At 40.4% G+C, this 23128-nt stretch overlaps 2 protein-coding genes, 1 long non-coding RNA gene, 1 other non-coding gene and 1 pseudogene across 9 annotated transcripts in view; 1 reads left to right on the forward strand and 4 right to left on the reverse strand.

The window, feature by feature from the left end:
• The window catches only part of LOC122423219, a 42216-nt gene extending 22269 nt beyond the window's left edge, over positions 1-19947 (forward strand). The window contains exons 2-3 of the long non-coding RNA XR_006264107.1: positions 8776-8855; positions 19726-19947. This is a non-coding gene — a long non-coding RNA (uncharacterized LOC122423219). The remainder of the gene's footprint in view (positions 1-8775; positions 8856-19725) is intronic.
• The window catches only part of DENND5B (DENN domain containing 5B), a 213413-nt gene that overhangs the window by 7327 nt on the left and 182958 nt on the right, over positions 1-23128 (reverse strand). For all 6 annotated transcript variants that reach the window (XM_043439977.1, XM_043439981.1, XM_043439976.1 and 3 more), the window contains 7 exons: positions 14544-14672; positions 11820-11941; positions 6494-6639; positions 4787-4905; positions 3780-3967; positions 1611-1693; positions 1274-1400 (listed from right to left, as the gene is read on the reverse strand). In XM_043439977.1, the coding sequence (XP_043295912.1) occupies positions 1274-1400; positions 1611-1693; positions 3780-3967; positions 4787-4905; positions 6494-6639; positions 11820-11941; positions 14544-14672 (914 nt within the window). The remainder of the gene's footprint in view (positions 1-1273; positions 1401-1610; positions 1694-3779; positions 3968-4786; positions 4906-6493; positions 6640-11819; positions 11942-14543; positions 14673-23128) is intronic.
• Positions 14683-18887, reverse strand: LOC122423217 (annotated as a pseudogene).
• LOC122423218 (60S ribosomal protein L10-like) lies at positions 21228-21729 on the reverse strand. The gene has a single exon (XM_043439983.1). It carries the CDS (start codon positions 21712-21714, stop codon positions 21304-21306), a length of 411 nt encoding a protein of 136 aa, XP_043295918.1. The 5' UTR covers positions 21715-21729; the 3' UTR covers positions 21228-21303.
• On the reverse strand, positions 21665-21799 carry LOC122424115. The gene has a single exon (XR_006264310.1). It is a non-coding gene; the product is annotated as a small nucleolar RNA SNORA70 (small nucleolar RNA).

A 23128-nucleotide genomic window follows, 5' to 3' on the forward strand; every position in this document is an offset into this window, starting at 1 on the left:
TTGTAGGGCCAGTACGACTGAGGGAGTAAATTTAAAATTTGGAAAAGACCCTGATGCTGGGAGGGATTGGGGGCAGGAGGAGAAGGAGACGACAGAGGATGAGATGGCTGGATGGCATCACCAACTCGATGGACGTGAGTTTGAGTAAACTCCGGGAGTTGGTGATGGACAGGGGGGCTTGGCGTGCTGTGATTCATGGGGTCGCAAAGAATCGGACACGACTGAGTAACTGAACTGAACTGAACTGAATCTAAATAGCCACATGTGGCTACTGGTTGCCATACTGGATAGCACAGAATTAGAGTAATCTTTTTAAAACACAAATTATATCATATTCCTCAGCTCCCTGGTAGCTCAGACAGTAAAGAGTACACCTGTAATGCGGGAGACCTGGGTTTGAACCCTGGGTTGGGAAGATCCCCTAGAGAAGAGCATGGCAACCCACTCGAGTATTCTTGCCTGGAGAGTCCAATCCCCATGAAGAGAGAAGCCTGGTGGGCTACAGTCCATGGGGTTGCAAAGGAGCTGAACACGCCTGAGTGACTAAGCACACCTTATCTCCAAGTCTTCCCATTCCATTCAGGATAAAGACCAACTGCTTCCAAAGACCTAGAAGGCCCTCCACAACCTGGCTCTGCAATAAAAATCCTCTCTCCAAATACCCGCCCTCTCTCCCTCACTCTGTTCCAGTCACACTCACCTCCTTGCTGCTCTACAGAAAGCCAAGCACAGCGCCACCCTGCTCTGGCAGGGCACTTGCCTCAGCCTGCGGTGCTCTCCTCCTGGCATTCACAAGGCTCAGTTCCTCACGTGTCTGCTCAACAGTACCTTATCAACAAGGTCTATACCTTCCTAATTAAGAGTACTCCCACTCCGTTTCCTTTTGCCTTGCTCCATTTTTGTCAGCATCAATGATGACCTTCCAACATATCAGATAAATTACATATCTGTTATGAGTTTGTGCACTGTTTGCCCTCCTGACCCCACAAAGATTCTAAGTTTGTCAACCATAGGAATTTCTGTGTCTTGCTTACTTTTAACTTGAAGTGTATACCTTGAGCATCTAAAATAGTTTAGAATATTGTGAACACACACACACACACAGATATATTTGCTGACTGAATGAAAAGCACAGACACTGCTTATTTGATATTTACTTTGAAAAACATATACCCTTATCACTAACCCTTATTTGCTCAAATTCTTGGGTTTTTTGAGTTTTCTAAGACACATTTCAATGACCTCACGACAATGTACACCAGCTTTAATTTACCTATGAAGTCCCAGATGAAGACATTCTTGTGAAAGATGCGAGCTGATTTGAAGCCATGGTGGAAAACTTGCTCAAGTGCTGCAACTAAGCCACTCTCTCCACACAGCAACACAGTGAGGCTTCCTCTCTGTGAAGAGTAACACACAGTGCCAGAGAATAAGCTCCTGCGTTGATGTTGAAGAGAAACAGTAGAGGAACAGTGCTGAGGGTAGCCATGAAGCATGTTTTTGCAGCTATTAGGAAGCTTGACAATTAAAGCACCTTTTTGTTGCCTTATGTATCGTGTATAAAAGCGGCTTTAAAATCCCACCATAGTAAGTTTCATAGCCCATCATACCTCTTTTTCAGGTTTGTGGAAATGTTTCACAATGTTGTTCACAGCTTCTCCAATTCCTTCTTGGATCTGTCCTGCGTTGGGTTCTAAAAAATAATGAACAATGGCAGAAATTTCAGGCAAGGAAAATAAACCAAGTACTACAGGACATCAACTGTGCCTGCCTGTGCAGGAAACACTTCACCAGGGCAGGCTGCCTTGTCAGGGTTCCATGAAACCTGCCTTGCCAGTTTGGTAAAATGAGGCATATTGACAGAATGGAAAATAATCTAAGAGACCCCCAAGACTCAAATCCCAGCCTTACCACTCAAAATCTGTAACTATAGTCACCAATTTTAAGTATGTAATTTGATGAGTTTTGGCAGAATGTATAGACATGTAACCACTATAATCAAAATACAGAAGATTTCCATCAACCCCCAAAAGTTCCACTCTTCCCCTTTTCAGTCAATTCCCTTCCCCAGCTTGTAACCTCGTAACCCCTGTCAACTACTGTTCTGCTTTCCATCATTATTATATAGCCTTTTCTAGAATTTAATAAATAGAATTGTATAATGTCTACTTTTTCTCACCTGGCACAATCCTTTTGATTCATCCATGATGTTAGCTATATCAACAGTATTGCTGAATAGTATCCCACTGACTAGATATATCACTATATGCTTATCCACTTACCAGCTGGTGGATATTGCGGGTGTTTCCATTCTGGCTATTATGAATAAAGCTGCTTGCAAAATAGGAGTATGAGTCTTGGTATAGCTATATGCATTCATTTCTCTAGGATACAGACATCTAGTTTGAGATTTCTGGGTGAAGTGTATGGTTAGTACATGTATATATCTTTATAAGAAATTGCCAAATGGTTTTTCCTTTTGCATTCCCATTGTAATATATGCGTATTCACTGTTGTCTATCCTCTTTTTAGCTATTCTAGTGTATGTGTGGTATTAAGTTTACTTCTAGAGGCAGAAAAGAATTATGGATTAAGGGGATCATTTATTAAAGAATAAGGGAGATTGTTAAAGACTATATCATTCTAATAGTTAATATATCACCATATGCTAACAAATGGATATAGAATAATAATATCTAAGGAAATTGCTTTGTTAACTAAGGACCTCTTAGGTACCTCTTATTAATAAGGTACCTCCAATAACTCATGGTTATTGTCAATGAACTGAAATAAAACCACTTCACTGTCTCTTTAGTTTTCTGTGGCTCCTGTAATAGATGACCACAAATTTAGTAACTTAAAAAAAGGAGAAATTTCTTCTCTCACAATTCCAGAGGGAGAAGTCAGAAATCAGTATCAATGGGTAGAAATCAAGCTGTGGACAGGGCTGTGCTTCCTCAGGAGGCTCAATGGAAGAAGTTGCTCCTCTTGAATGCCTCTTCAAGCCCAGGTGGCATTCCTTGGCTTGTGCCCACATCACTCCAGTCTCTGCCTCCATCTCTCTATTGTCTTCTCTGTGTGTCTAATTTCCTTTTGCCTCTCTCTTATAGCAATACATGTAATTGCATTTAGGGTCCACCTGGATAACCCAGATAATTTCCCTATCTCAAGATCCTTAACTTACTCATATTTGCAAAGATCCTTTTTCTAAATAAAGTAACATTTACATATCTCAGGGATTAAAATTTGATACTCTTGGGAGACTAAAGACCACATTAGTATAAACTAGAAGTTTATGTGCTATTAAAAATGGCATGTGAACACAGGATCCTATCTGTAGAAGTCACTTTTTTATGTATTTTGTCACTTCTATAGGAAGTTTGGGGGTGGGGTGGGGAGTGAAATTTTTAAAATTCCCCTTAGAAAAAGGGGCTTTGGATAACTAGATATGAGAGTTCTACAACTGTCCTTATTCTTCCTTGAAGTTTCAGGCAAAATATTCATACTTTCAGAGCATAACTAAAACAGAGCAGGTGGGTTTTTTTTTTATTGGATTTTAACATCTAAATTCTTCAGGCTTTTAATTATTTGTAATTATCCTGCCGTATTTCCCCCCTTTTCTCTCTCCACTCTAAAGTCTTTCTCACAAATTAATTTTCCTCAGCTTTCTTTTTAATCTCCTTACCATAATTCATTTAACACAACAGTTTTCTATGAAATGGCCACATGATGCCTAATACATCTAAGACACATTGGAAAATAAACAAACTACTAATTACTGGTAGTTTTTCCTGTCAATGATGTGATGCTCAGTCTCCTGGCCACAGTGGGTGATTTCTGCTGGGGTGGAGTCCGACACTGCTTTACTAGATCCTCATCGGCTGCTGATGTCATCAATTCTCCAATGAGAATTCTCTCCAGGCTTCCATCATCAATGCCTTTTCCCAGCCACCGCCCGCATGGGAACCTGGCGGGACAGAAATAAACTTCAGAATCGCCAATATTTCACTCACTTTAATCAGAACTTTTAAAAGGCACCAAGGGTGAAACCCATTATTTAAGTGGGTGATCAGCCTGTGGGTGATTTTTTTCATTATGAAAAATTGCAAACACTTAAAAAAGAAGACAAAAAAATAGACACCCATGTTCTTATGACTTAGATATTAACATTCTCCCATATGCTTCATTTTTGTTTTTTGTTAAAAGTATTTTAAAGTAAATTACACACATCAGGACATTTTACTAATTACTTCAGTGAATCTCTGAAAAATAAATTCTCTCTTGTATAGCCATAAATTATTATCAAGTTAACTTTTAAATATTTTCTCATACATCTACATCAAAATTCTGTAGTTAGTTTCAACAGGAGTATCTTCAAACTAGATATTAATGTGGGAGTTAAGTTCCAGGAAAAAAGAGGAGAATGTCCTCAAAGAGGAGTGCTGGCTGCAAAGAGTGCAGGAGTGTCCAAAAGAGCCTTTTGTCTTACTGACATTATTTTAAGCTTCTTTTTTTTTCTTTTCTTATCAGAGTTCCAATCTTTTTCAACATTTGTGGACTAAGTGTTAGCAGCAAACACAATCAGTCTTTTTGAGAAGTATTTTGGGGGCAATTTTGTATTTGGAACAAAATAACAGAACTTTGTTGTTACATAAACAAGACAACCCAAAAAACTAAAGTAAAATTCAAAAGGCAGTGGGAAAGCTTTAGAATGAAAATAATTCTCAAACTTTTTCTTGTCTAAAAATATTAAAACAAATCTGAACTCCCAAGGACATTTACTTACCTATATGTGTGTCCTGTGATTTCATTTCTGACCATGACACAATCCACTAGCCATTTGGCTAACAGTCCTGAGTTATCGTGACCAATCTGGACAGTCGTCAGCTTCCCCAGGTTCTGGCACTGTAGGGACAGGACCACAGGGTACTCAGTTCCTGATCTTTTCCTGCCACCTCTCAGCTTTAGTAGTGGTTCCAAACAATTTACAAGTGCAGAGGACTCTGCATAATGTATTCTGCCGTGCACTAGAGAAAAATATCCAAATAGATCCCTTCTAATGAGACAGGAGACATAGGAACATTATTTATTTATTTATTTTTCCATTTATTTTTATTTGTTGGTTAGGAACATTATTAAATGAGAGGGATGACACAATGTCTGAGAGTAGATATGTAAATAGGTGCTTGAAGAACACTTGGGAAGGAACAATGATTTCCAACTGGAGAATCCAGAAACATCACCGAGTCAGTAGATTTGTTCCTTTGAAGGATGAGAAGAATTCCAAAAACTGGGAAAGGATGCTATTTAGTTATAGAGAGGTCAGAAAAATAATTATAGACATAAAATATCACCAACTTTTCCTGCTTTAATAAATACTAAGGTAGAATTGACCTCAAACATCATCTAGAAGTCTCTGAAGCTACTGTTAAAAAAAAAAAGCATAATTATCAGCATCGTTCCTGACCCTTTGTGCAGAGTACAAAAGAAAGTGATGATAATAGAAATGGTAAAAATAAATGTCAACAAAATTCTGACTTAGAAATTCTGATGAAAGATCACAGACCCCAACTGACTATGTATAGCTGGGAACCTCAAAGCTATGAGTTCTCAAAGCACTTGAGATCTTTGAATTACAGCCATCTAGGGGATGGGGGAGGGCATCTTGAATTAGTTGTGGCAGCAGAGATGGAATGAATCAGGCAGATGTGAGAGTCTGGAAACAGCAATGATGGGACTTATGATGCAGTTTATGCTCTGTACTTGGTAGTCAAAGAAAAGCCAAGGATTTTAATCTTTTATATACAGATAGCTGTGAGCCCACTGGATAGATAGTGTCAAAATAAGCTCTTGGGCAGTGTCATGACTCTGAGTGGAAACTGCCATTCCTAGACCCCAGGAACAGAACATTCAGTTAGTACCACTTCCCTTCTGAAAGGAGAACAGGTGTTTGTCTCCTTTTTGCATGTCAGGATCAACCAGCATGTGGGCTCAAAAGTATGGGACTACCTTACCAGGTAAGACCTGAAAACTGACTATCATAGTGAGAGGTATTTTCACAAGATCACTTTATAAATATCACCATGTGGTCTAAAGGCCAAAGCATGAACAGCAGCTCCCGTTCCCTTTGTCCAGGTTCAGGCAGGGTGAATTTACAGTTTGGAGGAGAACCACTGTGGGGAAAGCATTCACCTGAATGTTCTCTACATGCCAGGTTCTACAACACGCTTTGGGAATTATGGAAAAGGACCTGGCAAAGCCCCACAGTGCACCACTACAAGTAGAAATACACAGCTTAACAATTAAAGTAACAATAAAAATGCAAAACAAATTCATGTGTTCAAGACTTTAGGTATATAATCCCCTAAATGATCCTGCATGCTTAATTACCCCTTTGTATTATTTGACTCAGAGAAAAATGAAAAATTGAAACTGGCATTGTGTAGAATTATGTATAACACTTTGTGCTAAGAAAGCAATTAACTGAACCTACTTCAAAAGTCATTTCGAGGAGGTTTTTGGGAATCTGCATTACTCCCGTGTCTCCTAATTCTCCTGATACACAGATCCAAGGGTTCGACGTGATGATCGCGTTGCTCAGCTTTTTGATGGGAATGATCACTGACCTATATGGAATCACTGAAAGAAAAATGCTGAAATTAATACAAAATTACAATGAAGTTCTCCTGAAGAAAACAAATATATATTCAGAATTCTGTTGGCTTTCACAGATAATTTGTTTTTTAATGATCTATCAAGATGTACTTAAGCAACAGGATGAGATCATAACCTCCTCTAGTCTAGAAAGATGAGGTCTGGTTTACAAGCCACAAGTCCCAATACGTCTATTAGTTTCCATACTTACACATCATTATGTATACATGGCATTGTTGTTGTTGAGTTGCTAAATTCTATCCGACTCTTTGCAACCCCCATGGACTGCAGCACACCAGGCTCCTCTGTCCTTCACTATTACCTGGAGTTTGCTCAAATTCTTAAACATTGAGTCGGTGATAACTATCTAACCATCTCAACCTCTGTTGCCCTCTTATCCTTTTGCCTTCAATCTTTCTCAGTATCAGGGTCTTTTTCAATGAGTTGGCTATTCACATGATGTGGCCAAAGTATTGGAGCTTCAGCTGCAGCAACAGTCCTTTCAATAAATATTCAGGGTTGATTCCCTTTAGGATTGACTGATTTGATCTCCATGCAGTCCAAGGGACTCTCAAGAGTCTTTTCCAGCACCACAATTTGAAAGCACCAATTCTTCAGCACTCAGCCTTCTTGTGGTCCAACTCTCAAACCCATAACATGGCATACTTATCATCAGCACTACATTTTATAAACAATGTCAGGCATTAGCACCAGAATACCTGAGGACATAAACAGTGACTGTGTAGTAGTTTCATTGCTTTGATGTTTTTATTCATTTTGTTCCAAAATGGAGTACAAATGAGCATGGTTACTGGCATGGCTTCATATAAAGAAGGTGGTAGGTGACTACTAGCATAGTATCTGCTTGTTGCTGATTTTCTTGGGCAATGCTTCACAGCACTGCACTTCAGAACTTTCTCATCCCAGTGTTAACAGTCCCATACGCAAAGCCAATAAGCAACAGCACCTCCATTCTAGTTGTAATATGAAGTCTACTAGCTACAACTTGGAAAGGGGGCTCTAGGGCAAGAGGTGCCTCAGGGAGAGAATCAGGATGCGGAAAGGAATGTGTGAAATCGTTCCCTTTGAAGGCTCTTCAAAGGCAGGCCACTAGATGTCACTGGCCAAACACCATCCTTTGCTCAAACATGGAAACCACAGGCATTCCACTTTCCTTGAAAAAATGAGGACGGCTCAAACACATTAGCATATTTTTATCCCTCAGAGCCATACTTTTTTTAAAAAAAGCAGGGTAGAATCAATATTTTGGTTGGTATTCTCTTTATCCAGTCACAACAGAACTATTAAAAAGTCCTCTTTGAAAGAACTACACGTAGGATTAAAAACAGTCACTGGACAAGGGGCTCAGATACTACCTCACAATAGGGGTTCATGTTTTAGGGTGCTCTTAGACGAGCAAAATGAATGGAATAAGTGGTTCATTTCTCTAATTTTACATACAGGACTTTCTTTCTGTTGACTGAATAAACCCTCTTTCTGTTCTTTCATTTTGGCTGAAGGAAAGGAAAATGTCAGAGAAAAAGGCCATATTTTCATGGCTTAATAATCATGAGAATCAAATGATTTTTGAAACTGAAAGCAGAAGAGGTTAGTGCAAGATGTTATTTTAGGTGCCAGAGGCTACTTTCACTGACAGGCTACTTTCACTGACAGGATTAGAAAAGCTGCAGAAAAAGGCTTGTTTAGGGTCAGCAGTTCTGTTGGCTGCAAAGGGCTCACAGATACACAACAATGATTTCATAAAGCAGAAAAAGAGTAGTATTATTAAACTCAGAATATTTATTTCATGAAGTATTTCAATTCCCTAGTTGTAAGAGTTACATGGATAAAAGAGAAATCTGCAGATATGGGGAGGAGCTTAGGAGTCCTAACTCCCTCTGCAATTTCTTCTCTTTCAAAATTGTATATAACACCTTAGCTTCTAATTAACTAACACTATCTTGACAGATATTACAGCTTAGCCTAATAACCATTCTAACTCCATTTTCCTTGTCTGCCTCTACCAGAGCCTTAGAAGACCAAAACCTACACAACTCTGCCCAGTGAAATACTGGTTATATTTATTGAAATTTCTTAGAAAACTATGTTTTTCTGGCACAGATTCTGATCCCTCTTCCTTGGCACTGCTTCCTTCTTCAGGCTGGAGGGTAGACTGAGAACAGCCACCTTGTGACCATGAGGTAGGTGATTAGCACACACTGACGACTGTCACAGAGCTGGGTCCGTGATAGCACTGCGGACTGCCTACCTCAAGACTCTCACTGTGTAAGAAAAACAAAACTACCGATTTGTTTAAACCATTGTTTTCTGATATTTGCAACTGAAAATAACTCCTAACTGATACAAGTAAAAATTCTCCAAAGTAGGGAAGGGGACCAATGCAACAGAATAAATGCGATAATTTAGTTTATCAAAAACACATCTGTGTCTGACTCTTTTTGACCCCCATGGACCGTAGCATGTCAGGTTTCCCTGTCCTTCACCATCTCCCAGAGTTTGCTCAAATTCATGTCCATTAGCATTCAGAATCAGTGAAGCTATTTAACCACCACATCCTCATTTTGCTTTTGACTTCAATCTTTCCCAGCATCAGGGTCTTTTCCAATGAGCTGACTCTGCATCAAGTGGCCAAAGTATTGGAGTTTCAACTTCAGCATTAGTCCTTGCAGTGAATATTCAAGGCCAATTTCCTTTATATTAACTGGTTTGATCTCCTTGCAGTCCAAGGGACTCTCAAGAGTCTTCTTAACACCACAATTTGAAAGCATCAGTTCCTTGGTGCTCAGCCTTCTTTACGGTCCAACTCTCACATCTATACATGACTACTGGAAAAACCATAGCTTTGAGTATACGGACCTTTGTCAGCAAAGTGATGTCTCTGCTTTTGAATACGCTGTCTACGTTTGTCAGAGCTCTCCTTTCATGGAGCAAGCACTTTAATTTCATGGCTGTATTCACTGTTCTCAGTGATTTTGGAACCCAAGAAAATAAAATCTGTCATTGCTTCCACTTTTCCCCCTTGTATTTGCCATGAAGTGATGGGACTAGATGCCATGATTTTAGTTTTTTGAATGCTGAGTTTTAAGACAGCTTTTTCACTCTCCTCTTTCACCTTCATCAAGAGGCTCTTTAGATTAACTTTACTTTCTGCCATTAGAGTGGTATCATCTGCATATCTTGAGTTTATTGATATTTCTCCTGGCAATCTTGATTCCAGCTTATTCATCCAGTCAGGCATTAACTTCTATACAAGAAGTTATAGAAGTTAAATAAACAGAGTGACAATTTACAACCTTGTCTTACTTCTTTCCCAATTTTAAACCAGTCAGTTGTTCCATGTAAGTTTCTAACTGTTGCTTCTTGAGCCACATACAGGTTTCTCAGGAGACAAGTAAGGTGGTCTGGCCTTCCCATCTCTTGAAGAATTTTCCACAGTTTGTTGTGATCTACACAAAGGCTTTAGTGTAGTCAGTGAAGCAGAAGTAGATTTTCTTTTTTTTTTTTTAAATTCCTTTGCTTTCTCTATAATCCAGCTTTCTCTATGGCAATTTGATCTCTGGTTCCTCTGCCTTTTCTAAACCCAGCTTGTACATCTAGAAGTTCGCAGTTCACGTACTGTTGAAGTCTAGCTCGAAGGATTTTGAGCATCACCTTACTAGTATTCGAAATGAGTGCAATTGTATGGTAGTTTGAACATTCTTTGGCACTGCTATTCTTTGGGGTTGGAATGAAAATGGACCTTTTCCAGTTTTGTGGCTGCTACAGAATTTTTTGAATTTGTTGGCATATTGAATGCAGCACTTTCAAAGCATCATCCTTTAGGATCCGAAATAGCTCAGCTGGAATTCCATCACCTCCACTAGCTTTGTTTGTAGTCACATTTCCTAAGGCCCACTTGATTTCACACTCCAGGATGTCTAGCTCTAGGTAAGTGACCACACCATCGTGGTTATCTGGGTCATTAACATCTGCAACATTCAGCAAGATTCTGAAGTCTTTCTGAATCATCAAAGTTTAATATGAGTTCAGTTCAGTTGCTTAGTCCTGTCCAACTTTTGCAACCTCATGGACTGCAGCACACCAGGCTTCCCTGTCCATTACCAACTCCTGGAGCTTGCTCAAACTCATGTCCATCGAGTTGGTGGTGCCATCCAACCATTTCATCCTCTGTCGTCCCCTTTTCCTCCTGCCTTCAATCTTTCCCAGCACTAGGGTCTTTTCCAGTGAGTCAGTTCTTCACAACAGGTGGCCAAAGTATTGAGTTTCAGCTTTAGCATCAGTCCTTCCGATGAATATTCAGGACTGATTTCCTTTAGGGTTGACTGGTTTGATCTCCTTGCAGTCCCAGGGACTCTCAAGAGTCTTCACCACGGTCCTAAAGCATCAATTCAGTGCTCAGCTTTCTCTATGGTCCAACTTTCATATCCACACATGACCACTGGAAAAACCATTACTTTGACTGACAGACCTTTGTTGGCAAAGTAATATCTCTGCTTTTTAATATGCTGTCTAGGTTGGTAATAGCTTTTCTTCAAGGAGCAAGCATCTTTTAATTTCATGGCTGTTCAGTTACATGTTTATTATTATCATATACTGATTCTTTGAATTTATGGGTTTCAGATAAGACACTGCAATGTTTGTTCAATAAAAGATTCGTCTTTACATCCACCCCATTTCCTACCGCAGGAGGGGTTTCTTTGGTAAGCAGACTCTGAGTCAGAAATTAGCATGAAGAATGCTGCTTCTGGGTTCAAGATGTGAGGAAGAAAGGGTGGGTTGAGGCAGAAACTGAGCTCTGATGCGGTGAGTCCTCAGCTGATATCACAATGAGTTCTGGGGCAGCCCAGGGATCAGGCAGGGATCCTGACTGGCTTTAGTAAGACGGACAGCCTCAGGGAAGGTCATTTTCTTTGGTGAGACATTCCTCCAACAGCCGAGGGTTGTCTTCAGGAGGTGGGGCTGCTGGGGCATAACCTTTATTGCTAAATGGAGATGGGGTAGGGCAGGGAGGGTGGGGGGGAGGGGTGGATGTTACAGTGTCTGCCTCACTGAACTGTGGTATGTCTCACTTTTAAAAATATAAACTCTTATTCCATTAGTCATCTGAGCAGCACTTCACTTAACATTCACTTCTCCAGACTTACTGATAGTGGTGAAGACACTGGTGAAGCAGAAATAGTCCACAGCATTGAGGGAAAGAAGATGGTAAAGAAACTGTTCTCTTTCTTCTTCACAACGGAGAAAAGCATAACGTTTATAAAGCTTCCTAGGAAAGGATAAGACAAACACAAAGTAATAGTATAGTGTATTTTTTCTTATGTCTTCTGCTAAAAAAATACTTCTTCTTAGACAAACTATAAGTAGAAACTTCAATCTAGAAAGAACAATTCATAAAAATCAATGTATATACATTAATATTTTAACCTACTTAGTAATTAAAGAAACAACCTCCTGTGAATTCATTTTGTCTATCAAAGTAATAGATTTAAAATTAATGATCAGTACTGATGGGGGTGTGAGGGGTGGCAATGAATAACAGAAAGTTACAATCTTCCGAAAATTTCAGAAAAGCAATTTATTGGTAATATTTAAGTAATTAAAAAATAATTATTCTTTGACTTATTAATTTTATTTTAAGGACTCAGTCCTAAGGATATAATATGAAATGGCAAAGATTTACTCACAAATGACCACTTGAATATTATTTGTAAAAAATAAAAAATACTGAGTTGGCCAAAAAGTTCATTCAGGTTTTTCCAAAGGATGGTACAGAAAAACCAAACAAACTTTTTGGCTAACTCAATATATCATAGTATACTAATTTAAAATAAAGTTTAGGACTTTCCTAGTGATACAATGGATAAGAATCCCCCTGCCAACGCAGGGAACACAGCTTCAATCCCTGGGTCTGAGAAGATATCACATGTTACGGCACAACTAAGCCCAGGCACCACACCTACTGAGCCTGAGCTCTAGAGCCTGTAAGCCGCAACAAGAGAAGCAACAGCAGGGAGAAGCCCACGGACCCCAACTGCAGAGAAGCCCCCTGCTCGTGGCAACCAGAGAAAGCCAGCATGCAGGATGAAGACTCAGTGCAGCTAAAAACAAATTGTTAAAAATTTGTTAAAAAAAAAAGTTTAAGAAGAGTTTTAACAATAACAAAACTACTATTCCTCACATCTGCTATTAATAGCCTATGGTGGATTTTTTTTTCTCATCCCATGGCTGAAGGACATTACATTCACTAAAGATAAATTTTTAAAAATATCGACTAGTTATAATCATCTATATTATAGCGTTTGGAAGATTATCTTTCTGGAAAATTTAAACCACTCTGTGTTTCAGATGTTTCATTTCAAGTAAGGATTGAATTTTAACTGAGTAAGAAAAAAACTACTGCTCCCTAAAACAGTAACTTTTTATTAAGCACTTACATTTAAGCATTTCCCAAGTATTTCATAGTTATTAATATATCTAGTCCTTGTGATCACAGGAGAGGTAAGTCTATTAGCATTCTCCTTTTATAGATAAGGAAAAGTGATAAAATGAAGTTAAGGATCTTGCCTAAGGCCATTCAAATAGTGAACAGTAAAGGCAGTATTTGAACACAGCCATTCAGATTTCAGAGACTTTATGACATATAAAATGTTATGGTATAATACAAACCTGAAAAAAGGGTGAGCTGAATTGCAAATACAGTATAATCTTAACTAAGAGAATGTGCATAGAAGAAAGTACAATAGAAAACATGTAAGATACTTAGTAGTTACATTTATGTAGTAAGATTTTTAAACGATTATCATTTTCTGCTTTGTACTTTGGCCACAAAGGGCAGAAGACTTATCAGCAGGGATAAGGTAGTCAGTTTTAAGAGAAGGTCAGGTTCACAGGCTGTACTTCACATCAGGTACTCTTTATCTAACCCATTCTTTGGGTATTAAGACTCATCCTAAAATGCTCCAAGGGATAACTAACTCGACAGTGATACACACAAATTTAAAATCACAAAAAGAACTGGGTTATGGTGGGATTCCAAAACAGTCGTGTTTGAGGTCTTTGCTGAATCCTTTGCATGCCTTTGCTCTAGAGAACCCCAAAGCCCTTAATTTTCAAATTAATTCTACTATACGTATTATCTGGATGATGCATTTCATCCAAGGTTTCTGATGGAGTAAAGGGAATCAATCAAAACAGTTAATAATTAACTAATATGCACTTGACTGGTTTACTGGCTCTACACTACTAAATGTAAGTACTGGTAAGACTCTCAGAGAAGCTCTTTACTGTGGACCTTTTAATTTTTTTGCTACTCCTGGTTTTGTTGTGATCTTCACAATATGATACAAGGTTTACATAAATTCAACCCATCTTTTGGATATTTCCCTTGTGGTTCAGCTGGTAAAGCTTCCCTGTGGCTCAGCTGGTAAAGAATCTGCCTGCAATGTGGGAAAACTGGGTTCAATCCCTTGGTTGGGAAGATCCCCTGGAGAAGGGAAAGACTACCCATTCCAGTATTCTGGCCTGGAGAATTCCATGGACTGTATAGTCCATGAGGTTGCAAAGAGTTGGACATGACTGAGCGACTTTCACTTTTTGGATGTTACCATCAACCTGTGGGACTACTCAGCTTTTTTTTTCTGAAAAAGGTAGCACCATCTGCCTCTGGCTATGAAATCTGTACCCTCCCATATATAATCAAATAGGAGGTCATGACACAGAGTTTCTGAAACATGTGCCTGTTAGAAAGAAGAGAGCATGTGCACAGGAGTGAACAGCTCATGCTGAAGAAGGCAGCCTGTCAGTCTATGCAGTTTATTTTGTAAGCACACAGATCATGGAAACAGAAATGCCTTGAGGCCACCTCTTACTTTGTGAGCAGCTGATTAGAGAGCAACTGCTTGAGATGCTGGGACAAGAGCTTCTTTTCTAGAGACAATCTTATCCATGCTCGAGCTCGTCCGACATCAGTCTTGATCTCACTCATGTTTTGAATATGCCTAAAGAACAGTAAAACAGCAAAGATGTAAATCCTAAGGTTAACCTTGAACTGGAAAATAACTGAAGAATTACAGCACTTTGCACAGAAAAGTTGTTTTCTACTTAGAGGAAATAATAGGCCACACACCATTTATGCTGATTAAACTTCAAGTATCCCATCTGAATCATGAAATTAGTCCCACATCAGAATTACCATTACAACATGACCATATAGACAATATTCTAAGATAAAGCATTTAACACTCATTTACTCTTTCAGGTTTTATTTTGTTCTCGTTTCATGCTTGCAGATACATATAAACTGGCAATTGGTTATCCCTGACCCTCAGAAAAATAAAAGTAATAAAACAGGCTGAATATTCATGCTCTTACTCAAAATAATTGTTCTACAGTTTAATTAAGTCTCTACTACAACTTTAATTCACTGAATCATTTTTCAAATTGCCCTGACAACATCTGGAAAATATGAAATTCCATTTTCTATGGCATTAGAAGAAAAGCTGTATTATACTAATAAATTCAAAATTCTTAAAAATTTGAAAGACTTAGGATACTGTGTGGCCACAAACAAATTGTGTGATCAACCTCCAAATGAATGTTACATATATGTATAAATTAGTGTTCTATTTTGAAGTTGATGCTATGCCCAGCAGGACTGAATTAATCTTCCTAAATGATACCCCTCCTAGGGGGAAAGAAGGATTGAGCAGGAAGGACAAACCTAAGGGACAGGGTAATTATAGAAACAGTACAATGAGTCACTGAAAAGTCTTTGTGATTGTGACCCACCATCCTTTCCTTTGATTTTTTTTTTTTTTTTGGAAGTATAGAATGACTTATCTCAGCTGTAATAAATATTGCAGACTCTTTGATGATTCTAGCATTCGGAATAAGGAATAGCCTCCTTGTAAAACATATCCCCCCCTGCCCAGTTTTATTGAGATATAATTGACACACAACATATAAGGTACACAACATAATGATTTGACTTATATAGATTATGAAATGATGATCACAATGGGTTTAGTAAACATCTACCATTTCTTATAGACACATTAAAGACAGTTTTTTTCCTTGTGATTAGAGCTTTTACGATTTACTCTTAACAACTTTGACTTACATTGTATAGTAGTGTTATCTTGTCACGCTGCACAACACATTATATCCCTACTAAGTACTTAAAACTCAGAGTTCACACTTTTTGATTGCCTTCAGATGATCTCCCTCCAACCCACCTTGGCCTCTGGTGATCACAAACCTGATTTCTTTTTCTATGAACTTGTTTGTTTCTGCAGTGTAACTGACCCACAACACTATGTTAGTTCCTGTTACACAAAAGTGATTTGATTTCTATACATTTCAAAAAGATCACTATGGTAAGTCTAGCTGTCATCTGTCACAACAGTATTACATAGTTATTGTCTATATACCCCACACTACATTTCATACCTGTGATTAATTTGTTAACTGAAAGTTAGTACCTCAATCTCCCTCATTTATTTCTCTCCTCTCCCCAAGCCCCTTCCCTCTTAGCAACCACCTGTTTTCTGTATCTATGACTGATTATGTTTGTTCATTTGTTTTCTTTTTTAGATTCCACATATAAGTGCTATCATGCAGGATTTCTCTTCACTTAGCATAATGCCCTCTAGGTCCATCCATGTTATAATACACACATTCTTACTTCTGTCCTTCCCTCCTTCTCTCTCAATCCCTGGATGTAAGATTTAGCCTCTCAATCCAGGGCACTGACATATGATCAAATACTTTTTTAAAATTCCTATTTGCTGGTTTAATGACAGGGGACTGAGGTGGGGCATCCCACCTACTGCTTGTTTCCAGTGGGGAGGACATTCGAGGGGGACATTTGAGGAAGCCAAGACATTGGGGGCGGGTGCTGGGCAGCCTGAAAGTTCCTTCCAGGGGTGACCAGGAATATCGAATGGCACTGAGGCTGGTGAAGAAGCAACTGGGCCTTCCTCCTGAGTTCCGAGGAGCCTGCTGATAGCTATGGCCCACTGAGGCCTCTCACTGCCCCTCCCTATGGGCCTCTAACTCCAGTCATCTGGAAGGAGCCAGGACAGACAAAGAGCCACTCTTTTTCCTTCCACTGGGACTCAGTTTTGTGGACAGAAGCTGGCTCACTGGTCGCTGGGGATGGTCACAGTGTGATTCTCCAGCGCTCGTGGTTGAAGAATGTAACTGGGCCCAAGGCAGCCATAGCATAGCATGGCCAGAGCCCAGAGCCAGTATTGTAAGGCTGAGGGTTATGGTCCCAAAGTCCTCCTGAAATGGGGTCTGACAGTGGGAAGGACAGAGAGACAGGCCAAGGTAGGTTGGGGTGGGAACCAGGTGCGCAGCGCTCAGAGCATGTGGCGTTCACCCACTTGTCGGTCCCTTTGTACTGGAAGCCCACTTTCTTCATCAGCTCATCGGCCTCTGTGGGGCCTGGGCTACCATAGATATAGGAGATGGGCTGGAGAGTCTTGAGATCGATCTGGTGCAGCAGTGGGGTAAAGATGTGCCCGGCCTGCTGGAGCTCGTCACTGTGCACAAAGTGCATCTGGCTTCCACTGAAGACGTCCAGGATGAGGCGTGCTCATATGCATCAGGGAGCTTCACGTTCTTGTATCTGTTCCTGGAGGTCAGGTCCAGCTCTGACTCCTCAGGGTTGAAGAACATGCCAGGCTTCTTAGTCATCACCTTGGCATACACGGCCTCCTTGGGCTGCACACGGATTACCAGTTCATTGTGTTTGCATTGCTGCTAGAAGACATCACCAGTCACGTTTAGGAACTGCAGACACACTTCAGTCTTGTGTTAATTCAGGGCTCTGCCCCAGCACAGTATGAAGGGCAGCCTGTCCCACCTCTCATTCCCCACAGAGAATATAAAAGCCGCAAAGGTGTCAGTGGTGGACCCACGGGGCACCCTGCGGTCCTCCGGTACCCTCTGGTGGCCTCACCTTCTTTGGTGGGGTTCTCCATGTATTGGCTCAGGACCACATTGTTCACCTGCACCTTTGAGATACATTTCAACACCTTGACTTTATCATCATGGATGTCATGTGAATTGGTGGAGGCGGGCTTCTCCATGGCCACCAGAAACAGGATCTGGAGGAGGGGATTTTGCATCACCTCCCAGATGATCCCAAATTCACTGAAGTAGCTCCACCGGCCCTCAGTGCCAAATGGCTCCTTGAAGGCTCCATGCAGGCAATGTTGTCACAGTTCCAGATGGGGCCTGAAGATCCTGTTGACAAAACCTCAGCACCATGAGGTTCTGGACCACCTCCTTGCCCAGGTAGTGGTCGATGCAGTAGATCTGGCTCTCACAAAACAGGGAGGCTGCATGGTCAAACTGCTGGTTGGAAATCTGCAGGTCCCTCCCAAAGAGCTTCTCTATGATGATACAGTTCTGTCTGGCTCACGCAGGTGTCATGGATGTTCTTGGTGACGGTCCCTTAGCCGCTGGGGGACAAGGCCAGGTAGAAGAGGCATTGGCTTGTGGGCCCTGGTGGAGGGCATTCATGCCAGTGTTGAGGAGCTCCTAAGAAGCCACGTCATCATACTGGCTGGCCATGTAGGAGTTGTGGGCAAAGAACTCCTCCAGCTTGGGCTCCTTCTCTGGGGTAGCTTTGATGAATGGCTCACTCTGCATGCGGATTGTTGGCCACTGTGAAGTGGGAGTGGGTGTAGCCTACAATGAAGGTATCTTTCGGCAGAAGCCATCCTGGAACAGCCACCAGATGATGGGGTAGATCTTCCTCTTAAAGAGGATGTGTACATATGAAGATACACTGATGGAAAGAATTGCTTTGGTATAGCTCCTCCCACAGTGTTCCACACGCCTGAGTCTGGCTCAGAATCACCTGCTCTGCCACGATGCTCTCTGCGCTGGGTGCCTGGCTGCAGGTCACCTGTGGTCCCCAGTACTGCCCTTCCATGTCTGGGATGCCTTGTGAGTCCTCATGTGTTCACACGTGTCCCTTCCTCCTTCCTCCTGCAGTTTGGTTTTCTCGTGTGCCCTGGGCGGAGGGTTCCATTTCTGCAGTGTGGTCACGCCCCTCGATCCCAGCTGTAGGCCAGCCTTCTTCAGTGCACCCCTCCACCCCTTGCTAAGGTCACTTGCTCAGGTCAAACCAGCCCTATTAGGCAGCCTCATCATGGCTATTCCCCCAGCAGGGGCAGGGCAAGGGAGGCTAGCAGCTCCAGCTTCCCATCTGGGGCAGACTCCCTTGCGTCTGATCAAACCCTCTTGACAAACAAAATGTAAAATAAAGCATTATCACATCACATGAGAGGCTTAAAGAAGTGGCTGAAAAACACATCAGAATGAGAAGATAAAAGAAAATTCTGTTGCCATTTTCGTGTTAACCAACCTCACCTCACCTCTAAGAATTTTTTTCAGAAATTATGACAGACTTAATTTATCTTTAAAGGGCTAAGACCATGACATGTGGTCACAAATGAAGAAAATTGGGGTCAGGCAAGCCCCATTTACACCCTGATTATGGTGGTGGTAGCAGTGGTGGGCACTGGACAACCCACGTGGGCACAGCCAATATGAGCCTAGGAAAAAGCACTGGCTGTTCCTCAACCCTGACATTGCCCAGATGAAACAGCTGACTAAAAGCAACACTGGGAAAGGCTGAGGTATTTACCACTTAAAGTTCCACAGTACTTACAAGGTCCCCCCATGAGCTCAGTGCCAGATAAGAGCCCACATGATCCAGGAATACCACATTGTCAAAGTGTATTCACCCAAAATGAATCTATATGAAGTGTGGTAAGTACTTATATTGTATAATCTTTCCCTAAATATTCTTACTGCTCTAACATAGTAAAATCTACTGAAATTAGTTTTATGCTGGTCTTAAACTGGAGACATAATAGATCAAGAATGTCAAAATGGGATATAATACTTTGAAAAACAATGTATGGTTAAAGGAAAATGGGCAGAATTGGAATACATAAAGTGAAACGTATTTTCTTTAGGTGGCTATTGGCATTCCCATCATCAAAATGTTTGCACTATTTTTTTTTTTTGCAGGAGGCATGGGCATCAAGAGATGAGGCCACCAGACTCTTCTCAAGCTCTTTGTTTACTGGCACTAGGGAAATTTCTTTGCCTAAAAGACTGCTTCCTAATGTAATTAATTGCTTTGTTGCAGAATATTCAAAAGCTCAGAGGATGTCACCTGAATTGCTCAAGCTTGCATTCAAGGCCCATGAAGCATTGGCCTCAACATATTTTCCTATTAAAAAATTCTACTCCAAGCAGTTTACTCGTAGACTCTGTATTTTATTACCTGAAGTACTTACTTTCTTTGAGCTTCCTTATTTGATTCTATTCATGTCTGAAATCCCAGCTTCTTCTAGAAAGCTTTCCTTGACCTTGACAGCCTTCAATGATCTAATTTATGAAGTTCTACAGTCTAATTCGCATTTATCATGCACTGTCTACTATTTTATCATTTTCTCCTGGTATACATATTTCTCATTTTGACAAAAGCTCCCTGAGAACGACAAGCCCAATACTTCTTACTAGCCTTGCATCCCTGTTTGTTCCCTCTAAGGCCTAATATGTATTAGAAGCTCAGAAAACTGTTGCTTTGTAAAAAGTCTATATCTAATTTTATGCTTTAAAACAATTTATGCTGTTATTAAACTTTAAATCTATTAAAATTTTTTCTGCAAGGCTATACCATTCAAATCTGTTTTTAATTGGAATAATTTTATTATAGTTAACTATAATGGCATTCAGCATAATATTCTACAAGTTATTACTTCTAAAATAGATCCTGTTAATTCACAGCAAAGTATATATGGTGTGTGGTTTAAATCCTTATTTACTTTATTTGTTTCCAACCCTGGTACAAAGCTTTCTAATTTTTATGTATTCTGTCTTACTTGATTGTCACAATATCTAGTGAGGGGGAGACCATCATTATTTCACTTCAAAGATGAGGAAACTGAGATTCATTGAGAATAAGTGACCCACCCAAGACCACAGAAGTAATACATATTATTCTATAGATGCCACCCATTTTCTACCAAGCATTTCTTCATAGTACTCACATTCTTGGAGAAGTTCTCCTTCTCTAGACCCAGAAGAACCAGAAGAAACAACTCCAGGTACCACCATGACCAGTGCTCCTTATCCGTCCGCTAGAACTGAATGGACAAGCAGCATCTACCTGATCTAAGTTGAATCAATCAGATTTTCTCTCACAAACTGGAAATTAGTACACTGAAAAACCAAGTCAGTCTTTGCTGAATGCTTAAAATAAGATGGGTGTTGAGGCCAGGGCTTGGGAGTGCATGTTCACAGTAAAGCAGAAAAGGCGGGAAAGGGGCAGAGGAGAGGAGAAGCCCGCACAAGTGGAGGTAAAAGCAGGGATAGTTTACTTCCAGTGAGATGGACAAAGCTGTTTCCAATCCAGCAACAGTTCTTGGGCTTGGATTCTGGAAAATACCCTTGCATATCTCCCATAAATCCTCCTTTCTCCTGAAGCTAGTTTCAACAGGCTTCTGTTGCCTAAAACTGCATGATTCTTTTTTTTTTTTTTTTTTGACAGGAAATAGCATTTATTGGTGAGCGTGATTAAGGAGGGAACAGAGCTGATGCTCATGAGTGCAGGGCCCGCCATTTGTCCAGGGGACCACGATTAGGGATGTATTTGACCCCACAGCCGTCCGGGATGAGTCGCTTTTCTGCCACCATGTTCTCAAATTCATCCGCATTGAACTTGGTAAATCCCCACTTCTTGGAGATGTGGATCTTCTGACGGCCAGGGAACTTGAACTTGGCCCGGCGGAGGGCTTCAATCACATGCTCCTTGTTCTGCAGCTTGGTGCGGATGGACATTATGACCTGGCCAATGTGGACCCTGGCCACTGTGCCCTGGGGCTTTCCAAAGGCACCACGCATACCTGTCTGGAGTCTAGATTGAGAAACAGCAGGCCAGTCATGAATGCCCACTAGGAAGAGTTGTCTCCAAGGTCCCTTAGGGCTACCTGTACAGGCAACAGGTTGCATACACTACCAAGGAGGCTGCTGTTTGCAGCCATTGCACACTGGGCCCCCATGGGGAAAAGAGCACAGTCGGCTTAATTGGCTGCAAATGCATGATTCTTGAGAGCAGAAGCAACTAAGTTTGAATCCACATTTCCCAAATCCACAACTGATCCTTATTTCACTGTTATCACCAGTGAAAGCCAGTAATATTTATTAGAGAAATTAAGGAATTAGCCAATTTTAGTTTAAGCCTACACTCTGCAGTCATAAAAATTCCTCAAATATTCCTTCCTAGGGTAACAAAATTAATCATGCTTATTTTAACTTTAGTGGAGAATAAAGCTGATGCTCACAAGCACATATGCAAACATTATTTATAAAAAGATAAAAGTGACCATCCAGTTTACTGTCAAGTAATTCACTCCCATCTTTATATGAAAACCAAATACTTCTAGGATATACTTAAGACATCCTGCTCATTTGTTGACATATTCAGAATATCTATACTTAGACAACAGTACTAACAATCTCCTCAATCACATAATATTCTACTATGCCCCTCATTATTAATTACATTTTATCATTAACAATAAAAGTTGGTTTGAATGTCTAGATGATATATGCATAGCTACTTTGAAAAGAAACTATAATAATGATAATGGCATGGTAATACTCCTCTTTTATATGTAGATAACCTGTATAATTACTTACTGTCCCAAGCCTTTCTCTTTGGAAGAAAAGAAATCCTTCTATTATTGACAGTACAGTGATACCTAGTATCTATGAAAGTTCTAGGGAATTGTCAGAGATACTAAGATAAAGGGGATAGCCTGTAGACACATCGTCCTGACTCATGCCAGCTGCTGAGCAATCTGGTACCAAGACTCTTGACAACTATAAGGACTCAAAGTCTCTAAACTGCCCATGTCTTTGCCTCAAGACAGAAATTTGGGAGACAGGAGGTACTGGCAGGGCAAGAGGCCAACAGAGTGTGAACTCTGAGATCTATGTAATCTAATCTTTAGAAAACAAGTTTTTTTGTTTATCTGTCAAAGTTTAGCATATTACTTAGCTATTTCTCTTTAAGGAAAAAGGTCCACATGAACTATCTAGATTGCAACTAGGGATTACAATGAAGTTCTTGCCAAGAACTTGGAAAAAGAAATAAGCACATCCACTGAGATATAGGTAAATACATTATGAGTAAGGGGCTTTCCTGGTGGCTCAGTGGTGAAGATTCTGCCTGCTAATGCAGGAGATGAGGGTTTGATTCTTGGGTCTGGAAGATCCCCTGGAGAAGGAAATGGCAAACCACTCCAGTATTCTTGCCTGGGAAATCCATTGTAAACTTAATACTTTTTCCTTTGTAATTAATAAATTCTTGGGGAAAATACTTTTGAGACTATGCAAATATTCTTGTTTCAGCTTAGATGCT

This window comes from Cervus canadensis, chromosome 21 (genome assembly GCF_019320065.1).
Source record: "Cervus canadensis isolate Bull #8, Minnesota chromosome 21, ASM1932006v1, whole genome shotgun sequence".
Lineage (NCBI taxonomy): Eukaryota > Metazoa > Chordata > Mammalia > Artiodactyla > Cervidae > Cervus > Cervus canadensis.

Bases quoted from the DNA above. Each gene is read 5' to 3' on its own strand.
- LOC122423218 (XM_043439983.1), bottom strand. From the start codon at position 21,714: ATGCAACCTGTTGCCTGTACAGGTAGCCCTAAGGGACCTTGGAGACAA.